Genomic DNA, 21458 nt, shown 5'->3' on the forward strand with positions numbered 1-21458 from the left:
TCCTGAATAAATAGCATTTGCACATACACATATCGGATGACCTGGCGTCAACAACCTGGAAGGTAGGACAGATTTTGAACATTCCAAATGCACAGAGTTGCAGTGCATCGAACATCAATGTTTTCAACTCGCAACGTAAAAATTCCCCTGAAATAAAACTGCCATCATCTTTCAACTAACTCGTACCAGCTTCTGAAAATTTGCACACTATTCTGCCTAAGCAAGAATAACGAGCATGCAAATTATCTGTGGCTATAGCGCAATATATTTTCATATTTTTTGCTGGTATTTTGGGAGTTGAGTTGTCATGGTCTTATTTTACTCTGTGAAACACACATGTATCATCTCTATTTCAGTCCATTTTCTTTGGAAAATCATCTTTTTCAACTGGAAATCCACATTTCCCAGCAGTTTTAATTAGTTCTACTAGCTGCCCTCATTTGTACCCATGCACCCAAATTCACTCCGCTATCTTTAAAAAACTGTTTAAAATGTGTCGCTGACTTCTTCTGGGTTGTATGTCTACAGGAGGTCTTTTGACTTTTTATATTTTTGTCCTACCCTCGCCCATTGCTAGGTAGGTTACCCATGCACAAATAGAATTACATCACATCGGACGGTAATTTGGGAATCACGTCCTGGTATGTAATGTGAGGGGGATTTCGTGGTTACACAGGCTGTATGTATGTCTGTCCTGCTGTAGGAAGTCATAGCTTAAAAATCTTCTTACCTGTGGTATTCTGGGGTGGACCCGTGGCAAAAGCACGCACATACACAGTACAATGACAAGACGCAAACAAGACCCAGGCTTATAGAATACTGACAACATTTTATTGAACTACATTTCTATTATAACAGCACATACCAGATGTACTGGCATAACCAGGTGTACATTTAATTAGCATATCAATAGTGTGTACAGATCACTACATTACCGATACTACAAAACTCGCTGATAACTTTTTTGTTAATTTTATCACTGTAGAGGGTACCTGTGATGTGACCACATTAACCAACACCTCTATCGCTGTCTTCGGATTCCACATTGAAAACGGGAGGGGACATATCAACAGTATCAGTGATGTCTTACACTTTGGAGGTGAATTCAATGAAGTGTACGGGGGAACTGATACCGTTCGCGGCATTCAAGTGGACCACTGGGTTGGATGCGTTTATTCAGAAGTTGCAAATATTACATATCGAACTGATTACTATTTCACTTTGGACGGGTACAAGACGGCAGGTGGTGGCAATCAGATACCAGTACGAGTTGTGGTCAATGGAACAGGTAAGATCACTGTCAGGGGGTGTGTGGGTACAAGACATCAGGTGGTGGTAGTCAGATACCAGTACGAGTTGTGGTCAATGGAACAGGTAAGATCACTGTCAGAGGGTGTGTGGGTACAAGACGTCAAGTGGTGGTAGTCAGATACCAGTACGTGTTGCAGTCAGTGGAACAGGTAAGATCACTGTCAGGGGGTGTGTGGGTACAAGACATCAGGTGGTGGTAGTCAGATACCAGTACGAGTTGTGGTCAATGGAACAGGTAAGATCACTGTCAATGGGGATGTTGGTACAAGACATCAGGTGGTGGTAGTCAGATACCAGTACGAGTTGTGGTCAATGGAACAGGTAAGATCACTGTCAATGGGGATGTGGGTACAAGACATCAGGTGGTGGTAGTCAGATACCAGTACGTGTTGCAGTCAGTGGAACAGGTAAGATCACTGTCAGGGGGTGTGTGGGTACAAGACGTCAAGTGGTGGTAGTCAGATACCAGTACGTGTTGCAGTCAGTGGAACAGGTAAGATCACTGTCAGGGGGTGTGTGGGTACAAGACGTCAAGTGGTGGTAGTCAGATACCAGTACGAGTTGTGGTCAATGGAACAGGTAAGATCACTGTCAATGGGGATGTGGGTACAAGACATCAGGTGGTGGCAATCAGATACCAGTACGAGTTGTGGTCAATGGAACAGGTAAGATCACTGTCAATGGGGATGTGGGTACAAGACATCAGGTGGTGGTAGTCAGATACCAGTACGAGTTGTGGTCAATGGAACAGGTAAGATCACTGTCAGAGGGTGTGTGGGTACAAGACGTCAAGTGGTGGTAGTCAGATACCAGTACGTGTTGCAGTCAGTGGAACAGGTAAGATCACTGTCAGGGGGTGTGTGGGTACAAGACGTCAGGTGGTGGTAGTCAGATACCAGTACGAGTTGTGGTCAATGGAACAGGTAAGATCACTGTCAGAGGGTGTGTGGGTACAAGACATCAGGGGGTGGCAATCAGATACCATTATGTGTTTTTGAAATGTCACATGAAAAAATCTCACCAAATTCAAAAAAATTGTTCGGTTATCCAGTTGAACCAAAAATAATGAAATAATGGCAAATGTGATACTGTAAAATGACTAATTTTCACTGGGTTTAAATTTCGCTGATTTACCATTTCAGGCATATTCAGTGGGTTTTAAATTTACGGTTTTATCATTTAAATAACGTGTTCTATGCTAAATTATACATATTCACTGGGTTTATAATTTTCATGTGTGATTCATGGTACTTATTATTTTTTTTTTGCAGCCCAAAATAGTACGCTTGACCCAAATACACATGAAATCATTCCGATTCCAAATGCATACCATTCTTTCTATCATGTTTATGATTTCTTCTCATTCCGTGATGAATTTGATGAAGCTGAATTTATTGCTCATAAGGTATGCTTTAATTATTTACAAACTTTAAGGAACAAAACAATTTGTTTGCGGTTGTTGAATGTTCGAACAATTTAGCAGTGCTCGGAATTCTCTTTCTTCTACGCTGATTTATTCGACAAAATGTAATTTATTTCACATTTGTATAGTAAGATATTTTTAACGAAATTTTTTTATTGTGTGATTTTAATTTATTTAATGATTGGTCATGAAATAAGCATAACTTGTTGCGCTACGAAAACTTGAAATGAAAGTAATTTATCTTATTATACATCTGTCACATTAACGCCATCAGTTACAGCATGCCATAATTTTGCGGTATTTTACAGGGTATTTTCATCCTACCATATAAGGAAATGCGAATTCCAAATATGTAATATTGTAATGAAAACGTCTTCTAATAATAAAAACAAACATGGCTGCCACAAGGCTTTGACCGGACGCCACACAAAGAAGTTTGCAGATTCTGTTCTAAACTTTTTAGATTTCTGCATTCCCATGATGCATTCTTGGAAGGAAAAGATGTATAATAATAAGGTTATCACGAGGATACATCAAAGAGAATACATCACTGTTGCATTGATCTCAGCTGCGTGTCGGTCGATACTTCTGCCGAACGGTCTTCATGCATACTTTAATGTATCCTCGTAATAACCTCATCATATTCAACACATTGTACAAGAATATTTAAATCTCAAGATATGTGTTTTTTTGCAGGCCCCCATGGGTTATGTCTGTCCAGGACGTAAGAGTGATGTGGAGATTCCTGAATTTCCACCCCAATTTGCTGTTCATATTGAGACAGCAAAAAAACAACTTAAGAAAACCCACTACAGTTGGGTAAGATGTTTTATATTTCCCTATTTTCTATATAAACTGATCTGTATTCAATGATTGTGTTAACCCAATATTCTGCTTCCCAGACCCCCAATATTAGAGAGAGACTCCCACGCAAGTATAAAAAGGTGTCCCCTTTGTACACAGAATGTATTGTTCATCAGAACTTTCTACATGAAAATTCAAAAACAAATCCTGCCTTAGACACAAATTGTTGTGACAGTGATGTAGGCTTTGTCAAGAATTATCACGGGGTTGGGGGAGGGGAGGGATTTTGACATTATGATTTAAAATTAATGGATGGTGGTCTTTGGGTCGCACGTGTGCGACATTTGTGTTGATAAACTTAGATTTTTTCCACAATCCACTGCATTTTTAATGAAGTCACAAGTACGGGTTTTGACCAAGGCGCCACTTGCACTAATTACTCCTTCGATACTTTCTAATCAACTAAAAAATTAATTAACTCGTGGTAATGTCTCAGTTTGTACTTGTTGATCAGTCAAAGTCACCATCTTTTTTGTACGAGACCTGTATCTTGCACATGTGTCACACAACAACTACCACCCTTTATCAGTTATAAAAACTCCAACAAATACATTTTGACAGCAAAACCAATTTTTATGAAAATAAACAACGTTTATAAGATTAGAGTGAGATCTTCATTGCATATCACTGTACATAGTTATGAAATTTGCATACACTTATTCTAGGTAAAGAATATGTTACATGAGAATCAATGCAAGATTGTGCCTGATTGGCTACTGAAACCTTAATACCTAACAGTCTGACCAATCACAGCATATTACATTCCCACAGATCCAATAATACTGATTCACTGCAATGCTACTTACTAGATTGTACCTGATTGGCTACTCAATCTAACAGTCTGACCAATCACAGCATATTACATTCCCACAGATCCAATAATACTGATTCACTGCAATGCTACTTACAAGATTGTACCTGATTGGCTACTCAATCTAACAGTCTGACCAATCACAGCATATTACATTCCCACAGATCCAATAATACTGATTCACTGCAATGCTACTTACAAGATTGTGTCTAATTGGCTACTCAATCTAACAGTCTGACCAATCACAGCATATTACATTCCCACAGATCCAATAATACTGATTCACTGCAATGCTACAGTACAGTTCTCGCGGAAGCTTTGGCTTTTGTGGCCATCATTGTCGCCTACGCATGGCTTCATTGTCGCCTCAGCATTGCATCATTGTGGCATCAGCTTCGCGTCATTGAAAATTGAAGCTGTGTTCGCCTCGCTATTTTGTGGCATCATCATGGCCTCAGCTTCGCAGTCTCATGGCATCAACATGGCATCAACATGGCATCAGCTTCAACTTATTGTGACACGAGTATGACCTCATTATTTGCACGCAGAAGGGCAGTAGACAAAAACATGTACAGAAGTTCGATATGTAATCGATTTGAAATTCAAGGCGAATAAAATAATATGATCAAGAGTAAAATGACATTTTAAAAAGATATCTTGTTTAATTATTTTAGTGTTGTGAGTATTGGGCTCCAAAAACTTTGCGAAGTACATTACAATCGGCAAGGTGACAAGTTTCATATTGACTGGAAGGAAAATCGTGATAAATTCAAATCACACAATGCAATCGTCGTTCTGATACAACACAATTTGCTGTATACGAAGTGAAACTGTTCTTGTTATATAATTACCCGTTTTTCACTCATTTTATTTGCTGCTAGAAGAGCAGATTCAGATTCCTCATTTCGGTGGTATTTTTCTGTGTTTCGTTTAGTTTTAGCCGAGTCCGACCCCATGCCCGGACTACTAAAACACGCAATACACACATACGCCGCCTGGTGCGTCAGCGTCGTCGCCAGTCATCTTGATTGGCTACTCAATCTAACAGTCTGCCCAATCACAGAGCATATTACATTCCACAGATCCAATAATACTAATTCAATGCAATGCTATTACAAGATTGTACCTGATTGGCTACTCAATCTAACAGTCTGCCCAATCACAGAGCATATTACATTCCACAGATCCAATAATACTAATTCAATGCACCGCTATTACAAGATTGTACCTGATTGGCTACTCAATCTAACAGTCTGCCCAATCACAGAGCATATTACATTCCACAGATCCAATAATACTAATTCAATGCAATGCTATTACAAGATTGTACCTGATTGGCTACTAAAACCTTAACACCTAACAGTCGGACCAATCATAGAGCAGCTTGTTTATTGACATTTTGTATATGTGATTCGTATTAACTGTTAGACTTGTGGTTTTTATTATGTGTCCTTTTTTGTAACAGGAGTACTATGACCAGCCGGGTAAAATGGTTCAAATGCGTGCGTTACCAAATGACGATATGCAAGTTGGCAACTACATATGGAACCCTTATAACTGGGATCCTGTAGACTTATTACATGATTACAATACTGGTAAGTATTTACCTTACACAAGCTTTCTATAGTTTCACTATGTTTGTTTACAGGTATAGAATATATAATTGATACAGTGAATGGAAAATGTACAATAAAGCCAATATGGAAGTATTAGGGCAAGGATTCTATAGTTTCACTATGTTTGTTTACAGGTATACAGTACAGTTCTCGCGGAAGCTTTGGCTTCACTTCAGCTTCACCTTCGCTTCAGCATCGCATCATTATAGCATTGTTATGGCTTCAGCATCGCTTCAATGTCGCGACATTAAAAAGTTAGGCGATTATCGCTTCGCTTCATTGTGGCCTCATTATGGCGACAATGTGGCATCAGCATCGCTTCATCAAACAAAGAAGTACTGTGCTCATTTCCCCCAAACCTCTTGACCGCTTCCGCTTTTGACCGGTCAATTTCCGTTTTATTTTCGACCGTGCAACAATTCGGACTACTAAACATTTTCTGGTTTTCATAGATCACGGTTACTAGTTTAGTAACCGTGCATAGATGTTGAACAACCGTCAAAAGTTCAAATACTTTTTGTTTTAACTATCTATAATTATATGCACGCAATCTGACCCTTTGACCTAGATTTGGCTGGGATTGAATATTTTATTTTAGACAATATTCCGATGTGACTCACTGCTACAAAATGGTACAACATGGTTGTCTGGGTTTCTTTTCCTGATTGTGTTGAGTTTACGATTTGTATAATTATTGTTGTTTCCCCCAAGCAGAAGACAAGCCGAAGGACCATGAAGCTAAATAGAATTCCCACGCATGGACGTGGACTGAGTGAAAGAAAATATTTCTAAGGCTAAAATAAAAATGACCTACTATTACACATCATTGTGTATTTGTCAATTTTGTATATATTTGGTATGACCGAATGATCGTAAATACCTAGAAAAATCTCGTCTTTCGTTAATAATTTCATTTGTTTGAAATGTCTACCGACCGTAATTTGTTTCTCCAAACGGTCCCGACGTCCGTCATTCAACACAATCAGCATTTATTTATCGCAATTCATGGGGATCATGTCCCGTAATTTGTGGGCTGTAAAACCAAATAATTAAACAAGTACTATTTATTGTATTTTTGTTTTACCTCGCGAAACTACAACAGAGCGTAGAGTTGTCTCGGTTAAATAGTCGCCTAGAAATCGATGGAACTTCAACTACTAGTATCCATTTCTCACCTTGAAATAAAAAAATCGAAGAGCATCGGGGGATATATTATTAACCAGTCTTACGAATCGCTAGCTGTATTTTATTCGAATTTATAAAATTCACGAGTTTTCGACATTTGTTGGCAACTTCCGCGCTAAAATGGTTGAAAATGTGGGTGTGGTTTTCTCGCAAAGTCCTGTTGATAATACGGACTAATATGGTTCTGTGACCCAGGTCGTGCTCCGATCAGGTGACTCTTAGCCAATCAATGATGTTGTAACAAAACATATTTAACGCAAATTGAAGGGTCGTCGTACCATCCAATCTCCATCGTCGATTCACAAAGTTTTTTTTTGTGCTGTGACAGGCTTCGCAATTATTCACTGGAAAACATCGGTATATTTTAACAAACGGATGGGATTTTACCTCAGTTCAAAAAAGAAAAAAAAAAAAAAAACAGGGCTGAGATACAAATCAGTTTTGCAAGTTGGGAAATAAGGTAAACCAGACTGGGGTCGATGATTTTCAGTATCGAAGGACTTCCGTGTGAATCATGATTTTCAAATTGTTCATCGGCTGGTGACCAAATATTTACGGCCAAACTAAATGGACACGTTTTTTTTCTGAAGCCCAATAAATTATTTCTGCATGTCAAGTGCTATTAGATTTTTTACAGGGCATGGCTCGTTTTCATTCGAAAATATGTTTGTGAGAATACTTTTAAAGTACGTATAGATCGAGCTCAGATCACTGATCGTGACTTAATTTTGAGAATTGGTTGTCAAATTTTACCAGACCGACGCCACCACAACCATCCAATCATATGTTGGAAATGTACGCGCTTGTTTTGGAACTTTGTATCAAGATGACTGGCGACGACGCCGACGCACCCGGCGGCGTACGTGTGTGTTGCATGTTTTAGTAGTCCGGGCATGGGGTCGGACTCGGCTAAAACTAAACGAAACACAGAAAAATACCACCGAAATGAGGAATCTGAATCTGCTCTTCTAGCAGCAAATAAAATGAGCGAAAAAAAGGTAAATTTTATAACAACAACAGTTTCACTTCGTATACAGCAAATTGTGTTGTATCAGAACGACGATTGCATCGTGTGATTTGAATTTATCACGATTTTCCTTCCAGTCAATATGAAACTCGTCACCTTGCCGATTGTAATGTACTTCGCAAAGTTTTTGGTGCCCAATACTCGCAACACTAAACTAATTAAACAAGATATCTTTTTAAAATGTCATTTTACTCTTGATCATATTATTTTATTCGCTTTGAATTTCAAATCGATTACATATCGAACTTCTGTACATGTTTTTGTCTACTGCCCTTCTGCGTGCAAATAATGAGGTCATACTCATGTCACAATAAGTTGAAGCTGATGCCATGTTGATGCCATGAGATTGCGAAGCTGAGGCCACGATGATGCCACAAAATAGCGAGGCGAACACAGCTTCAATTTTCAATGACGCGAAGCTGATGCCACAATGATGCGATGCTGAGGCGACAATGAAGTCATGCGTAGGCGACAATGATGCCACAAAAGCCAAAGCTTCCGCGAGAACTGTACTGTAGAATATATAATTGATACAGTAAATGGAAACTGTTCAATAAAACCAATATGGAAGTATTAGGGCAAGGTTTCTATAGTTTCACTATGTTTGTTTACAGGTATAGAATATACGATTGATACAGAAAATGGAAACTGTACAATAAAGCCAATATGGAAGTATTAGGGCAAGGTTTCTATAGTTTCACTATGTTTGTTTACAGGTATAGAATATACGATTGATACAGTAAATGGAAACTGTACAATAAAGCCAATATGGAAGTATTAGGGCAAGGTTTCTATAGTTTCACTATGTTTGTTTACAGGTATAGAATATACGATTGATACAGTAAATGGAAACTGTACAATAAAGCCAATATGGAAGTATTAGGGCAAGGTTTCTATAGTTTCACTATGTTTGTTTACAGGTATAGAATATACGATTGATACAGTAAATGGAAACTGTACAATAAAGCCAATATGGAAGTATAGTGATGATGCTCGTCTTGACGACCCTGGAAACCCAGACAGTAATATAACCATGCGTGATGTCACAAATTTTGTGTATGCAAATGACGTAAATTGGACGTATGAAGGAAAGGTACTTTGACTGATTTACCTAGATTCAACCCTTTTAGTTGCCGTCATTTCTGTCTGCCAAAATTTTGCTATTTTTTAAGTATTTTTGTATAATTTTCTTTTTCATAATTTTTTATCTAATCTGCATAATTTCCTTTTGGCATGCTCTTGAGTTAATTACAGAAGTTTTTCTAGGGTCAAAATAAGTTGTATTTTAATGACTCAGTGCAGTTAACATGATTTTTGGTTGATATGTACTTCTATCAGAGATACGCGTCTATTACTGTAATTAGTAAATATAGAGTTTCACTCAGTCTTAGCTCGGGAGTTGAGTTTTGCCAAGACTTAGCTAGGGAGTTGAGTTTTGCCAAGACTTAGCTAGGGAGTTGAGTTTTTGCCAAGACTTAGCTTGGAGTTGAGTTTTGCCAAGACTTAGCTTGGAGTTGAGTTTTGCCAAGACTTAGCTTGGAGTTAAGTTTTGCCAAGACTTAGCTTGGAGTTAAGTTTTGCCAAGACTTAGCTTGGAGTTAAGTTTTGCTCAGTCTTAGCTTGGGAGTTGAATTTTGCTCAGTCTTAGTTTGGGAGTTGAGTTTTGCTCAGTCTTAGCTTGGGAGTTGAGTTTTGCCAAGACTTAGCTAGGGAGTTGAGTTTTGCCAAGACTTAGCTAGGGAGTTGAGTTTTGCTCAGTCTTAGCTTGGGAGTTGAGTTTTGCTCAGTCTTCGCTTGGGAGTTGAATTTTGCCCAGTCTTAGTTTGGGAGTTGAGTTTTGCTCAGTCTTCGCTTGGGAGTTGAATTTTGCTCAGTCTTAGCTTGGGAGTTGAGTTTTGCCAAGACTTAGCTAGGGAGTTGAGTTTTGCCAAGACTTAGCTTGGGAGTTGAGTTTTGCCAAGACTTAGCTTGGAGTTAAGTTTTGCCAAGACTTAGCTAGGGAGTTGAGTTTTGCTCAGTCTTAGCTAGGGAGTTGAGTTTTGCTCAGACTTAGCTAGGCAGTTGAGTTTTGCTCAGTCTTAGTTTGGGAGTTGAGTTTTGCTCAGTCTTAGCTAGGGAGTTGAGTTTTGCTCAGTCTTAGCTAGGGAGTTGAGTTTTGCTCAGTCTTAGCTAGGGAGTTGAGTTTCACCCAGACTTAGCTTGGGAGTTGAGTTTAGCCCAGACGTACGTCAGGAGTTGAGTTTCACCCAGACTTAGCTAGGGAGTTGAGTTTAGCCCAGACTTTATAGCTAGGTAGTTGAGTTTTGCCAAGACTTAGCTCGGGAGTTGAGTTTCACCCAGACTTAGCTTGGGAGTTGAGTTTAGCCCAGACTTAGCTAGGGAGTTGAGTTTTGCCAAGACTTAGCTCGGGAGTTGATTTTTGCTCAGACTTACGTCAGGAGTTGAGTTTCACCCAGACTTAGCTAGGGAGTTGAGTTTAGCCCAGACGTACGTCAGGAGTTGAGTTTCACCCAGACTTAGCTAGGGAGTTGAGTTTAGCCCAGACTTTATAGCTAGGTAGTTGAGTTTTGCCAAGACTTAGCTCGGGAGTTGTGGTTTGCCCAGATTAGCTTGGAAGTTTAGTTTCGCTCAGTGTAAGCTCAAGAGTTGAGTTTCACTCAGTCTTAGCGTATTGATCTAGTCATCACTCATAACTTTTCAGACTGTTATACGTGATATTGATACCCATGCCTGGATTGCAACCCGAAATGACTGGCCAAACTATGCTGTACATGTAGGGTACGAAGTCAATTCAACCTGGGAGTACTTCTTTGCTGATGTAAGTCGAACACTTATTATTAATACTGAAGCAAATTTGCATAATTTGAGGTTGTGATTTTTTAAGCAAATTTGCATAATTTGAGGACGTAATTTGAATACTTCAAACCAAATTCACATAATTTTTGCGAGAGTCTTCCACCTGCTCATGCATATTAATCTAAAACTGCAAAGGTTCATGGGTAGATTCTTATATGTAAACAATGACATGATATGGCTGCCTGTCGCTTACACACTTGATAATTTTCTCACTTTAATGCATGTCAAATATGAACTAGTTGGGTATTTTGAGGTCAAAGGTCACTTGACTTGCACTGAGACGACATTTTTTTTTTTTTTTTTTTTTTTTTATCTCTCATTAAGTTATTATTACAAGCAGGGAAAATAACTAAAAATAATGTTATTGTGAGAATACCACTAAGTATGCATGCACAAAATGAATAAAGAAGTATGCTGGACTGTTGTAACATACAGCAAAATGGGCATCTGGGACTTATAGCCTGGGAGAAAAATATTACCACTACTGAATCATAACTCACATACATAGTGAAACTATAGAAACCTTGCCCTAATACTTCCCTATTGGCTTTATTGTACAGTTTCCATTTACTGTATTAAATGATGTGATGTGTTTGTCCTGCCGTGATGTGTTTGTCCTGCCGTGATGTGTTTGTCCTGCCGTGATGTGTTTGTCCTGCCGTGATGTTTGTCCTGCCGTGATGTGTTTGTCCTGCCGTGATGTGTTTGTCCTGCCGCGATGTGTTCGTCCTGCCGTGATGTGTTTGTCCTGCCGTGATGTGTTTGTCGTGCCATGCCATGTTTGTCCTGCCATGCCATGCTCGTCCTGCTGCGCTGTGTCGTGTTCGTTCTGCCGCTGCGTGTTCGTCCTGCCATGTCGTGTTCGTCTTGTAGTGCCATGTTCGTCCCACCATACCCTGTTCAATATGAGACTCATAGTGACGTATACAATGTGTGAAAATATATTGTTTGTTTACATAAAATTAAACAAGCAGCCTCTCGGCTGAGATAGCTCCGCTGTTAGCAATGCACATTTCAATTAAAGAACAAAAGATATCATTAGAAAATGAACAATATGCATAGTATCAATGCAATGGGACTTGCTGTTTTCAACAAGAATTCAAAAATATAATTTTTAACCATAAATTATTGTGGTTTTTAACAAGAAGAAAATATCACTTTTTACCAAAAATGACAAAAATATTCACCAAAGTTAGAGAATTGAAGATATCATTACAAAATGAACAAATCTGAGAGAGATACACATGTAGTACCTATATATGTAATATCAAAGCAATTGGACTTGCGGTTTTTAACAAGAAGTCGAAAATATCACTTTTTACCAAAAATTACAAAAATATTCACCAATTGAAGATATGATCATGAAATGAACAAATCTGAGAGAGGTCTACCCAAGGTACATATACACCAAGTATCAAAGCATTCAGGCTTGTAGTTTTCAAGAAGTCGAAAAAGTAAAACATTGACACGAACGACGGACACCGGACGATGGATGACGACGGACGACACTGGACGACGACGGACAATCACTCATATGATAAAAAAGCACTGCATGATGACCACCGTCTATTCATATCAGGGTCTGACATTAGTAGAAAGTGATTCATTTGATATATTTGCCTTACAGACTAACTGGACCATGGACGGATCCAAAGCAGGTACTGAGAGAGAAAGTCCAATAAGGTTGAGGGTCCAGGCAACATGGAAGGTAAGAACTGTTTAAAGGGAAAAGCTTACACTCCCTGGGATTGACCCATTGAATCATGGGACATCAAATTACAGTTGAGAGTTCAGGCAACATGGATGTTAAGCATGTTTGGAATGGGAAGCTGAAAGTCTCTGGGATTGCCCCATGGAATTTTGGGACATCACATTACAGTTGAGAGTTCAGTAAACATGGAGGGTAAGCATGTTTGGAATGGTAAGCTGACAGTCTCTGGGATTGCCCCATGGAATTATGGGACATCACATTACAATCGAGGAACCAAGCGATGGAACTAAGAAGCCTCACATAACAATTGAGGGTCCAATAATAATATTCACACTGTTTTTTTTTATTTTATAATTCGGGAACTCCCATGATAGTACATTGTCCTCCTTTTGGCCTAATTCCACAATCGAAACTGGAATGTTATTTGTAACTAGAGTTATATAGTTAGGATCATCTAATAGGCTATTGTTGAACTTCCAATAGAAGTTGCCTAATTTATAACGTTCATCGCCAATGGTAACTATAATGGCCGAATGGTCTGAATGTACACAAGGAATTATATCGGCAGTCTTCACTGCTAGCTGGGTTGAACTACTAATAAGAAAATAGTCAATACGACTTTGAATTAAGTGTGGTCTCAGGTGTCTCCATGTGAAACATTTGGTGTTTGGATTTCGTAGACGCCTAATGTCAACTAAATCAAATTTTGTACATAAATCTTAAGTTTTTCGCGAGTTTCGCCAGGGTGAAGGGTTTCCCCCCATTCTATCTAAATGTATATTCATTGTAAAAAATTATTTCCCTATCTGATTCAATGGAGATAGTCAAGAAGTGTAATGATAGATTCTAGAAAGAGAGTGTGCTCTGCCTCGTTATTGGGTGCATATGAGTTTATAAGTAGGTATGGTTTGTCGAAAATATCAATAGAGATTATAATAACTCTACCCGTGGCATCACATGTTACGGAATTGATTTTATAGTCGATGTTTCGAATAATAATGGCTGTTCCTCTACTTAACGAGCTCCCATGGGAGAATATGAAGTGACCATCCATTTCCCTGCTCAACACTGTTTCATCCCTCTCCAAAGTATGGGTCTCCTGTAGAAAAATAATATTAGAGTTAGTATTTTTTAACCAATTGAACATACCCAATCTTTTCTGATGATTACCCAGGCTTCACACATTGAGTGATACAAGGACGTATACATCTATATATATAACATTTTCAGTTTCCGTGGTGCAGTCATTCTATTACCTTTCATTTTCATTACTGGGGCAAAGTAAAAGAAAAGAAAAGAGAAGGCACCAACCAAAATCAAACAAAGAAAAATGACAAGGATAATGGGAGCAAGCTGCTAACTACAATGGTAGCAACTAACAAAAAAACAAAACAGAACAAGCAAAAAACAAAAAGACAAGATAGAGATGGCATTTTAAGCTTTAGAGAAAAAACATCATCTATTTACATAACAAATAACGGATTTTTTTTTTTTTCGCTTACAAAAATCAGGGCAGATACATAGATTGTTTACTACTATACTCCTCTATATTCATACTGTTTGTTTCAGGTGAAAAACACCTTCACAAAGTCAGTCCCTGGGATTGACCCATGGAATCATCACATCACATCACATCAAATTTGTTTAATTTGCTATGACTTTGTTATAAAATTATCCACACCAAACCTAGTATTTAGCTCATTAAATAGACCATTTTCTGTCCTGTGAGATACCAGGTTAAGCGTGAAATCGAACATAAATACAGGTCAAACATAGGTCCTAGATTTGTAGTAATGTCAGAACATTGCATGGGTTTCCACAATTTCCACATACACATTCAATGATGATCAGTTTTGATAAGGGGGTGTCCCAACACCATGCTCCTTGTACTTTCTGTTTTATCCCAAAGTTTATTCATTTATTACCATTTGGCGCAATGTTGTGTTATAGTTGAAGTGTTCCGTAATAAATCATTGCCTTCTCTGATAAACATAATTTTTGTTGTTTCAGCAGCTCAGATTCTGTATACTGCCTTGTCATTATTATCATTATCTCTTTCACTGCGAGATCCCGCGTTACGCATGAGATCATATGTAAAAAATGGTCATAGCATCGTAGTGGCAGCAAACATCGCGTGGGATTCGACAAACGCGAAAGTATTTTGGCAGATATTTCCATGATTAATAATGTGCTGTACACATTTGATGATAGGCAATTTTGATGACGTAAAGGTATTCAAACGCAGTATTCCCCTGTCAATGAGCAGCCTTTCGATGTGAGCTACGAAATAAAGAAATTCAAGTTCAAAATCAAATCGTTCATTTTTTGCATCAGACGTTCAGTGTGCACCTTTCATGCAACTCGCGAGATCTCGCATTTGAACGAAAAATCACCTATTATAATATTATATATTTCCTGTTTCAGATTAATGACACAATCAAAGAGACTGACTGGGTGTACAATTTTTTTAACTTTCAAAAAGTAACCAAACCGCTGCTAAACACATTCGATGTTAGAGGATGTTATAAACCAAAGGAAAAGAAAACGTTGGCTTTCCTGTTTGATGGACAAGGTAAGGCTCCAATATCTTCAGAATTTAAATTCAAATAACCGCTCTACTGTGAGCAAACTTATAATTACATACACCATTGGTAGGTTGCTATAGCAACACATAATCATATTTTAATTAAACCTTTGATCATCGTTCAATAAAATTTTGCAAATTTCTGTATCTCATGTAACTGAGTAACATTTTGAGAATTGAAGAGTTATATTATCATGGAAACCATAAATGCAAAATTTCGACTATTTTGGAAAATTTTTTCAGAGATCCCATTTTTTTTCCATTTTTTGCATATTAACCAATAACATAACATAAAAGTATGAAATGCTAGCGTGCCTTTGTGTTATCATTTACATCATACAACACCTTGATCTTCACTGAAGACACACAATTTTAGAAAAAAAGTATTTTGATAATTTACAGTGGATACTTGTTGATTTCAGATTTGTATAATCTGTATGTAATCAACAACACAAACCAGTTCTATGCAGATCTACGAAATGGTATTGCACACATGGCTGGGATCTCACCCCTTAGAGTGGTGGATGTCTTTGTAAGTAAAATATCCCATAATATGCATTTGAAAGCACTATACTTTAACTTTTGACACCAAATCACGCTTTGACCTTTCACTTGATATACTGTAAAATACTTTATTTTAGGTGGAATTAATTTTCGCTGAAAAAACTTTTTAGGTGTGTTGTATGGCATTTATTTTCACTGATTTTTAGCGAGTTCAATGTAAATGATAGGAAAAATGGTATATTTATTTTATTTTATTTTAACTGAATCATTCCTTCAGCAAAAATAGCGAAAATTAATTCCAAGCAAAAATAGAGTATTCCACAGTATGTCTCACAATTCAAACAAGTACTACTAACGGTACATGTGACTACACATACATGTATACTCCTTAGTTGACTATGCACATACTGCTTATTGTTATTGACTTAAGGACAATAATTACTCTTATTGTTATTGGGTCAATGTAGATTATGTGTTAGTGAAAAGACGTGTAAGCGATAATAATATTATCCCCTCATGGTTCAGCTTGCGAAAAAAGTGTTCTTCTTTCTAAGTCACATGGTAAAATAAACAGCAGTTGTCTATTGCTCCCAAAAAATACTGTTTTAATTAACACACAGTTGGTAAAATGTACAGAACTAGTAAGAAAACATTACCAACAATTTCCTTGTAGTTGGACAATACTTTTATAATTCTCAGCATAGATTATGGTTCAATTCTTGAATTTTTATTTTTTTAGCAACAATAATACTGACTTAACCACTAGTTTTATATACACCTTTAACTTTCCAGTCCATGAAAAATATGAATTTCGTCTTTCAACTTTTCCCCTTTAGGTCGATACTGTAGAAGATCAGTTGAAGGCGTGGTTCACATTGTTAGACTATCCAAACATCGTTGGTGATGTCACTCATGTCAAACCGCAATTGAATCTAACAACTGCTTATACAAAGTTGAAATCAGCGATTGATAATGGTCAAATGATCATAACCATCCACTGCAAAAACGATGTAAGTAAAACACTATGACAGGTTTTTTTTCTAGAAAAAAACTGCAAGAGGGAGCATTGCAATTTAGCGGCACCACCATGTGGTGGAGATTGAGTTCTCTCTACCAGGGTGTGGAGTTTTTGATAATTCTTAAAAATGGAGCATTCTATGGCTTCCCCCGGGTCAAAATTACTATAAGACAGGTCACAGTTGAAGACTGTGGCCACATGTGATCCCTGGTCATTCAGAATTTTATGGTTGCCAGAGGATCTGCTTCCCAGGGTAAGGGGGCACATGGCCATGGTATGAGGGCGCTGCCCCCCTGTTCCTTTGTTTAAAAAAATCCCTGCTATAAGTACACTATATATTCTACTTGTAAGTACACTTAACCAATCAATATCATGTCGTGACGCCAGTCCCTTAGATCGATGGCATTATGGGTAATACTGGTTCACCCATTACACTCAGAAACAGACAATTAATAGACCATTTTCCGTACACTGTGAGAATCACGCGTTATGCGTGAAATCGAACGTAAAAACAGGACAAACAAAGGTCATAGCGTCGTAGTCGCGTCAAACATCGCGTGGGATTCGACAAACGCGAAAGTATTTCGGGGACATTTCCATGCTTAATAATGTGCTGTCCACATTTGATGATAGGCAATTTCGATTAAGTGAGGGTATTCGGAAGCAATATTCCTCTGTCTAAGATCGGCCGGTCAATGTAAGCTGCGAAATAAAGAAATTCTAGTTCAAAATCAAATCGTTCGATTTTTGCGGCAGACGTTCGACGCGTGTCTTTCATGCTTCTCGCGAGATCTCGCAATTGTTCGGAAAATCACCTGTTTGTATTTGTTTGTTTTTTATGACAGAAAGCCTTTTTGCAAGTAAAGACAGAAACACTGGTAGAGGATGCTAACAACCCTAGACCACCTGAACCTACACCTAGTGAAAGCAAATCAGGATATTCTGGTGGTAAGTCCATGTTCTCAGGAGTTGAACATCCAGACATTTTCATCACCTAGCAACCACAAATGGTTACACATCTCAGAAAACTGTACTCCGTACTAGTTGTTGAGACTCTCCTAAACAGTATGACAAGATCACCCCTACATTTGCGACAAATTTGGCTGTTTAGGATTGTCTCATGATTGATTTTGTGCTGTTTTCCCGACTTTCGCTGTTTTCACCAGCTCGTCGACCGACTTTCCACAGCAGCTTTCTTAGAGATCATAGAAATACTTCATACAGTGGTGTGCATCTTGAAATTTCAAAATTTGGCAGATAAGAGTTAACGATTACGATATTTTAGTGATTTGAAAATGTTGCTGCCGAGTTTACATGTAAAGTGACCTGCACACAAGAACCAAACCAAATTTGACCAAATTTTTATTTTATTTTATTCAAATCATTACAACAGATTGCAAATATTTTTCAGGTGCTATGGCTGCTATCGCCATTGTTATGTTGTTAATTGGAGGAGGAGTCGGCTTAGGAGTAGGATTCTATTTCTGGAAACATAACCGTGGATTTGTGTACTCAGTACAGGAGTGAAGACACTTTTTTGATGCAGTCGCGTGATTGTTGTGTTCACCTGTAAGGATTATGCCATTCAAAATTTCAAATTGGAGAATCGTTAAATATTTCCCATAATTCAATACAGTTTTTTTAGTTGCATTCTCACTTTGTTTTTTACGAGGGTTCTGCTCATTTTACAGAGATGATTGTAAAGATTTTGAGTAAATTTTGCCCAAAGGCATAATGTGTTAAATGTTGTTTTCGATTATTTTTCATTTTCATTGAAATTTAGCCAAATAGTGACCATTTTCATCAAAAATGAATAAATGGCAAAATTCACACATGTCATCAACCGATTACATTCAAACTTGGCATTGGCATTGGCTGAAACAGTGGAGCTATTTCGACCATCAGGTCGTTTGTTTATTCCTATTCTACTGTTGATTTCTCATTATCTGTCCACAATCTCAAAATTTCATATTATTGATATTGGTTAGAAGGTGATCCTCACTCACTCATCAGTGGGAATGCAACTGTATAGGTGGGAATGACTAACTATTAATGACTAGTGACTAACTAGTAATGACTAGTGACTAACTAGTAATGACTAAAAATTAACTAGTAATAAATGGTGACTAACTATTAATGACTAGTGACTAACTAGTGATGAATAGTGACTAACTAGTAATGACTAGTAATAACTAGTAATGACTGGTAATGACTAATGACTTACTAGTTATGACTAGTGATTAACTAGTAAAAATGTTTAAAAAAACACGGCACATTCTTGATATTTTGTTTATCCATCAATTAGAGGATGAAGAGAGAAATTAAAAAAAGTCGGTGTACCCAGTTTTGTTTCCATGGGAACAATAAATTTTGTAACCCTATTGTTTAATTTTCTATCCTATTTGTTTTTTGTTTTATTTTGAAAAATGTTCAAAATACAATTTATGTTCATAATTATAAAACTAGTTTGGGAATTTTATGTTTTTTTTTTTTTTTTTTTGCTTTTTCAAATAGCCATACAGTTCCAGGAAAAGATCTAGCAACATTTTAGGAACATCTTATGTGTTAAATATTTGTTATATATACTTCTCAGTAGATAAAAAAGGGATTTTTTATTATATATTTTGATTTTTTGAGCAGTGTTTACAAATTTGTTGTGAAATTTCACAGAAATATGCAAAATATTTATGTGCCTTAGGTATGTTGAGGAATGTGACAATGGAAGAAATTGCAATAATTTTAAACTCAGTGGTGAAGATTATGCATGCTTTTTTTAGTTCTTAATTTAATTTTTTAATCTTTCAGTCATTTTTTTTCAAAAAATCTTCAGCAAAAGATATTATTCTGGAAATCATGGTCTATAAATTATGATAAAATAAAAAAAATATTATCATGCATGTATTTTTTATAGTGGTAAAAGTAACTTAACCTTTTCGCAACCTGACTTTCTCGCCCATATTTTTCTGCACTTTTTTCTTTTATTCATCAATATTTCTGTAAATGAACCCTCATTTTGGAGTCAACAGACAAAATTTGAGTCAATTTTCAGTTTTTGCTCAAAAAAAATTTGCTATTTTTGTCCCAATCTTCTGAAGGAAAGTGCAGACTATAAACAATAAAAACTCTTTTGTGAATTTTTGATGAAAAGAGGGAACTGGTGGTGAAAAGATTAAGTTAAAATGAGTGAGTTTTCAACATTTTAGTGAATATAGTCTTGATACTATTTCCTGTCAAATTATGTTAACAACAAACCGTCATAGTAATAATAAATATTATGTGGACATTTTGGTTCACTGTCAATCTGTTTTTTTTTTATGATTAAAATGCCATTTTTAGGAGCAGTTTCCGTTGATGACACTGAAAACATTTTCTCCTTAAAAATCCACTACAAATATTGTCAAATTTTAATACTTCTTGACATCAAAAAGTAACATTTACCCTTTTGGAGATCAAATTTTTGAGATATTGAAATAGATCCTTGCTATAAGAAACAGCGGTGATATACCCTAAAACAGACAACGCACGTTTTTTTCACTGTATTTATTGATTTTTACTCAATTGAGTATTATTTTTAATTTATTTACTTCATTCTAGATGTATCAAATGTGTAATAATAAAGAAAATGACAATTATTATTTTTGTGTAGTATTCTTCGTTCTATGATTTTATTTTTGTTGCAAGATTTTTGACTCCCTTGTGTAAGTTAGTGTGTACTTGGATTGCTATATGTTGCGAGGACAAAAATACAGATATATACCATCTTCCGCGGAAATACACACCCCCTGAGGAACTTTTTCATGCTCCTCGGAAAACATAATTTATACTATTAGTTAATTCAATTATTAATCCGTTTTGCGTAGCTTAGGATTAGTAATTAAACCGTAATTAGCCATATAGCCACAAATGAGTCACAAACTGATATGTACATTAGCCATATAGCCACAATTAGCCACAAACTGATATGCAAATTAGCCATATAGCCACAAATGAGTCACAAACTGATATGTAAATTAGCCATATAGCCACAATTAGCCACAAACTGATATGCAAATTAGCCATATAGCCACAAATGAGCCACACACTGATATGTACATTAGCCATATAGCCGCAAATAAGCCACAAACTGATATGCAAATTAGCCATATAGCCACAAATGAGTCACAAACTGATATGTAAATTAGCCATATAGCCACAATTAGCCACAAACTGATATGCAAATTAGCCATATAGCCACAAATGAGCCACACACTGATATGTAAATTAGCCATATAGCCGCAAATAAGCCACAAACTGATATGCAAATTAGCCATATAGCCGCAAATGAGCCACACACTGATATGTAAATTAGCCATATAGCCGCAAATGAGCCACACACTGATATGTAAATTAGCCATATAGCCACAAATAAGCCACAAACTGATATGTAAATTAGCCATATAGCCACAAATGAGTCGCAAACTGATATGTAAATTAGCCATATAACCACAAATGAGCCACAAACTGATATGTAAATTAGCCATATAGCCACAAATGAGCCACAAACTGATA

At 37.0% G+C, this 21458-nt stretch overlaps 1 protein-coding gene across 1 annotated transcript in view; it reads left to right on the forward strand.

Moving 5' to 3' along the window:
- Positions 1-20545, forward strand: part of LOC102802903 (uncharacterized) — a 34269-nt gene extending 13724 nt beyond the window's left edge. Inside the window, exons 3-17 of the mRNA XM_085494725.1 lie at positions 986-1374; positions 1581-1718; positions 1821-1976; positions 2079-2148; positions 2583-2716; positions 3431-3553; positions 5875-6004; positions 9158-9330; positions 10939-11055; positions 12721-12801; positions 15229-15376; positions 15811-15920; positions 16729-16902; positions 17756-17858; positions 18322-20545. Of these exons, the coding sequence (XP_085350851.1) occupies positions 986-1374; positions 1581-1718; positions 1821-1976; positions 2079-2148; positions 2583-2716; positions 3431-3553; positions 5875-6004; positions 9158-9330; positions 10939-11055; positions 12721-12801; positions 15229-15376; positions 15811-15920; positions 16729-16902; positions 17756-17858; positions 18322-18437 (2162 nt within the window). The 3' untranslated portion in view covers positions 18438-20545. The remainder of the gene's footprint in view (positions 1-985; positions 1375-1580; positions 1719-1820; positions 1977-2078; positions 2149-2582; positions 2717-3430; positions 3554-5874; positions 6005-9157; positions 9331-10938; positions 11056-12720; positions 12802-15228; positions 15377-15810; positions 15921-16728; positions 16903-17755; positions 17859-18321) is intronic.
- The last annotated feature ends 913 nt before the right edge of the window (positions 20546-21458 follow it).

The sequence above is a fragment of the Saccoglossus kowalevskii genome, chromosome 20, assembly GCF_978046115.1.
Source record: "Saccoglossus kowalevskii chromosome 20, keSacKowa6.1, whole genome shotgun sequence".
NCBI lineage: Eukaryota > Metazoa > Hemichordata > Enteropneusta > Harrimaniidae > Saccoglossus > Saccoglossus kowalevskii.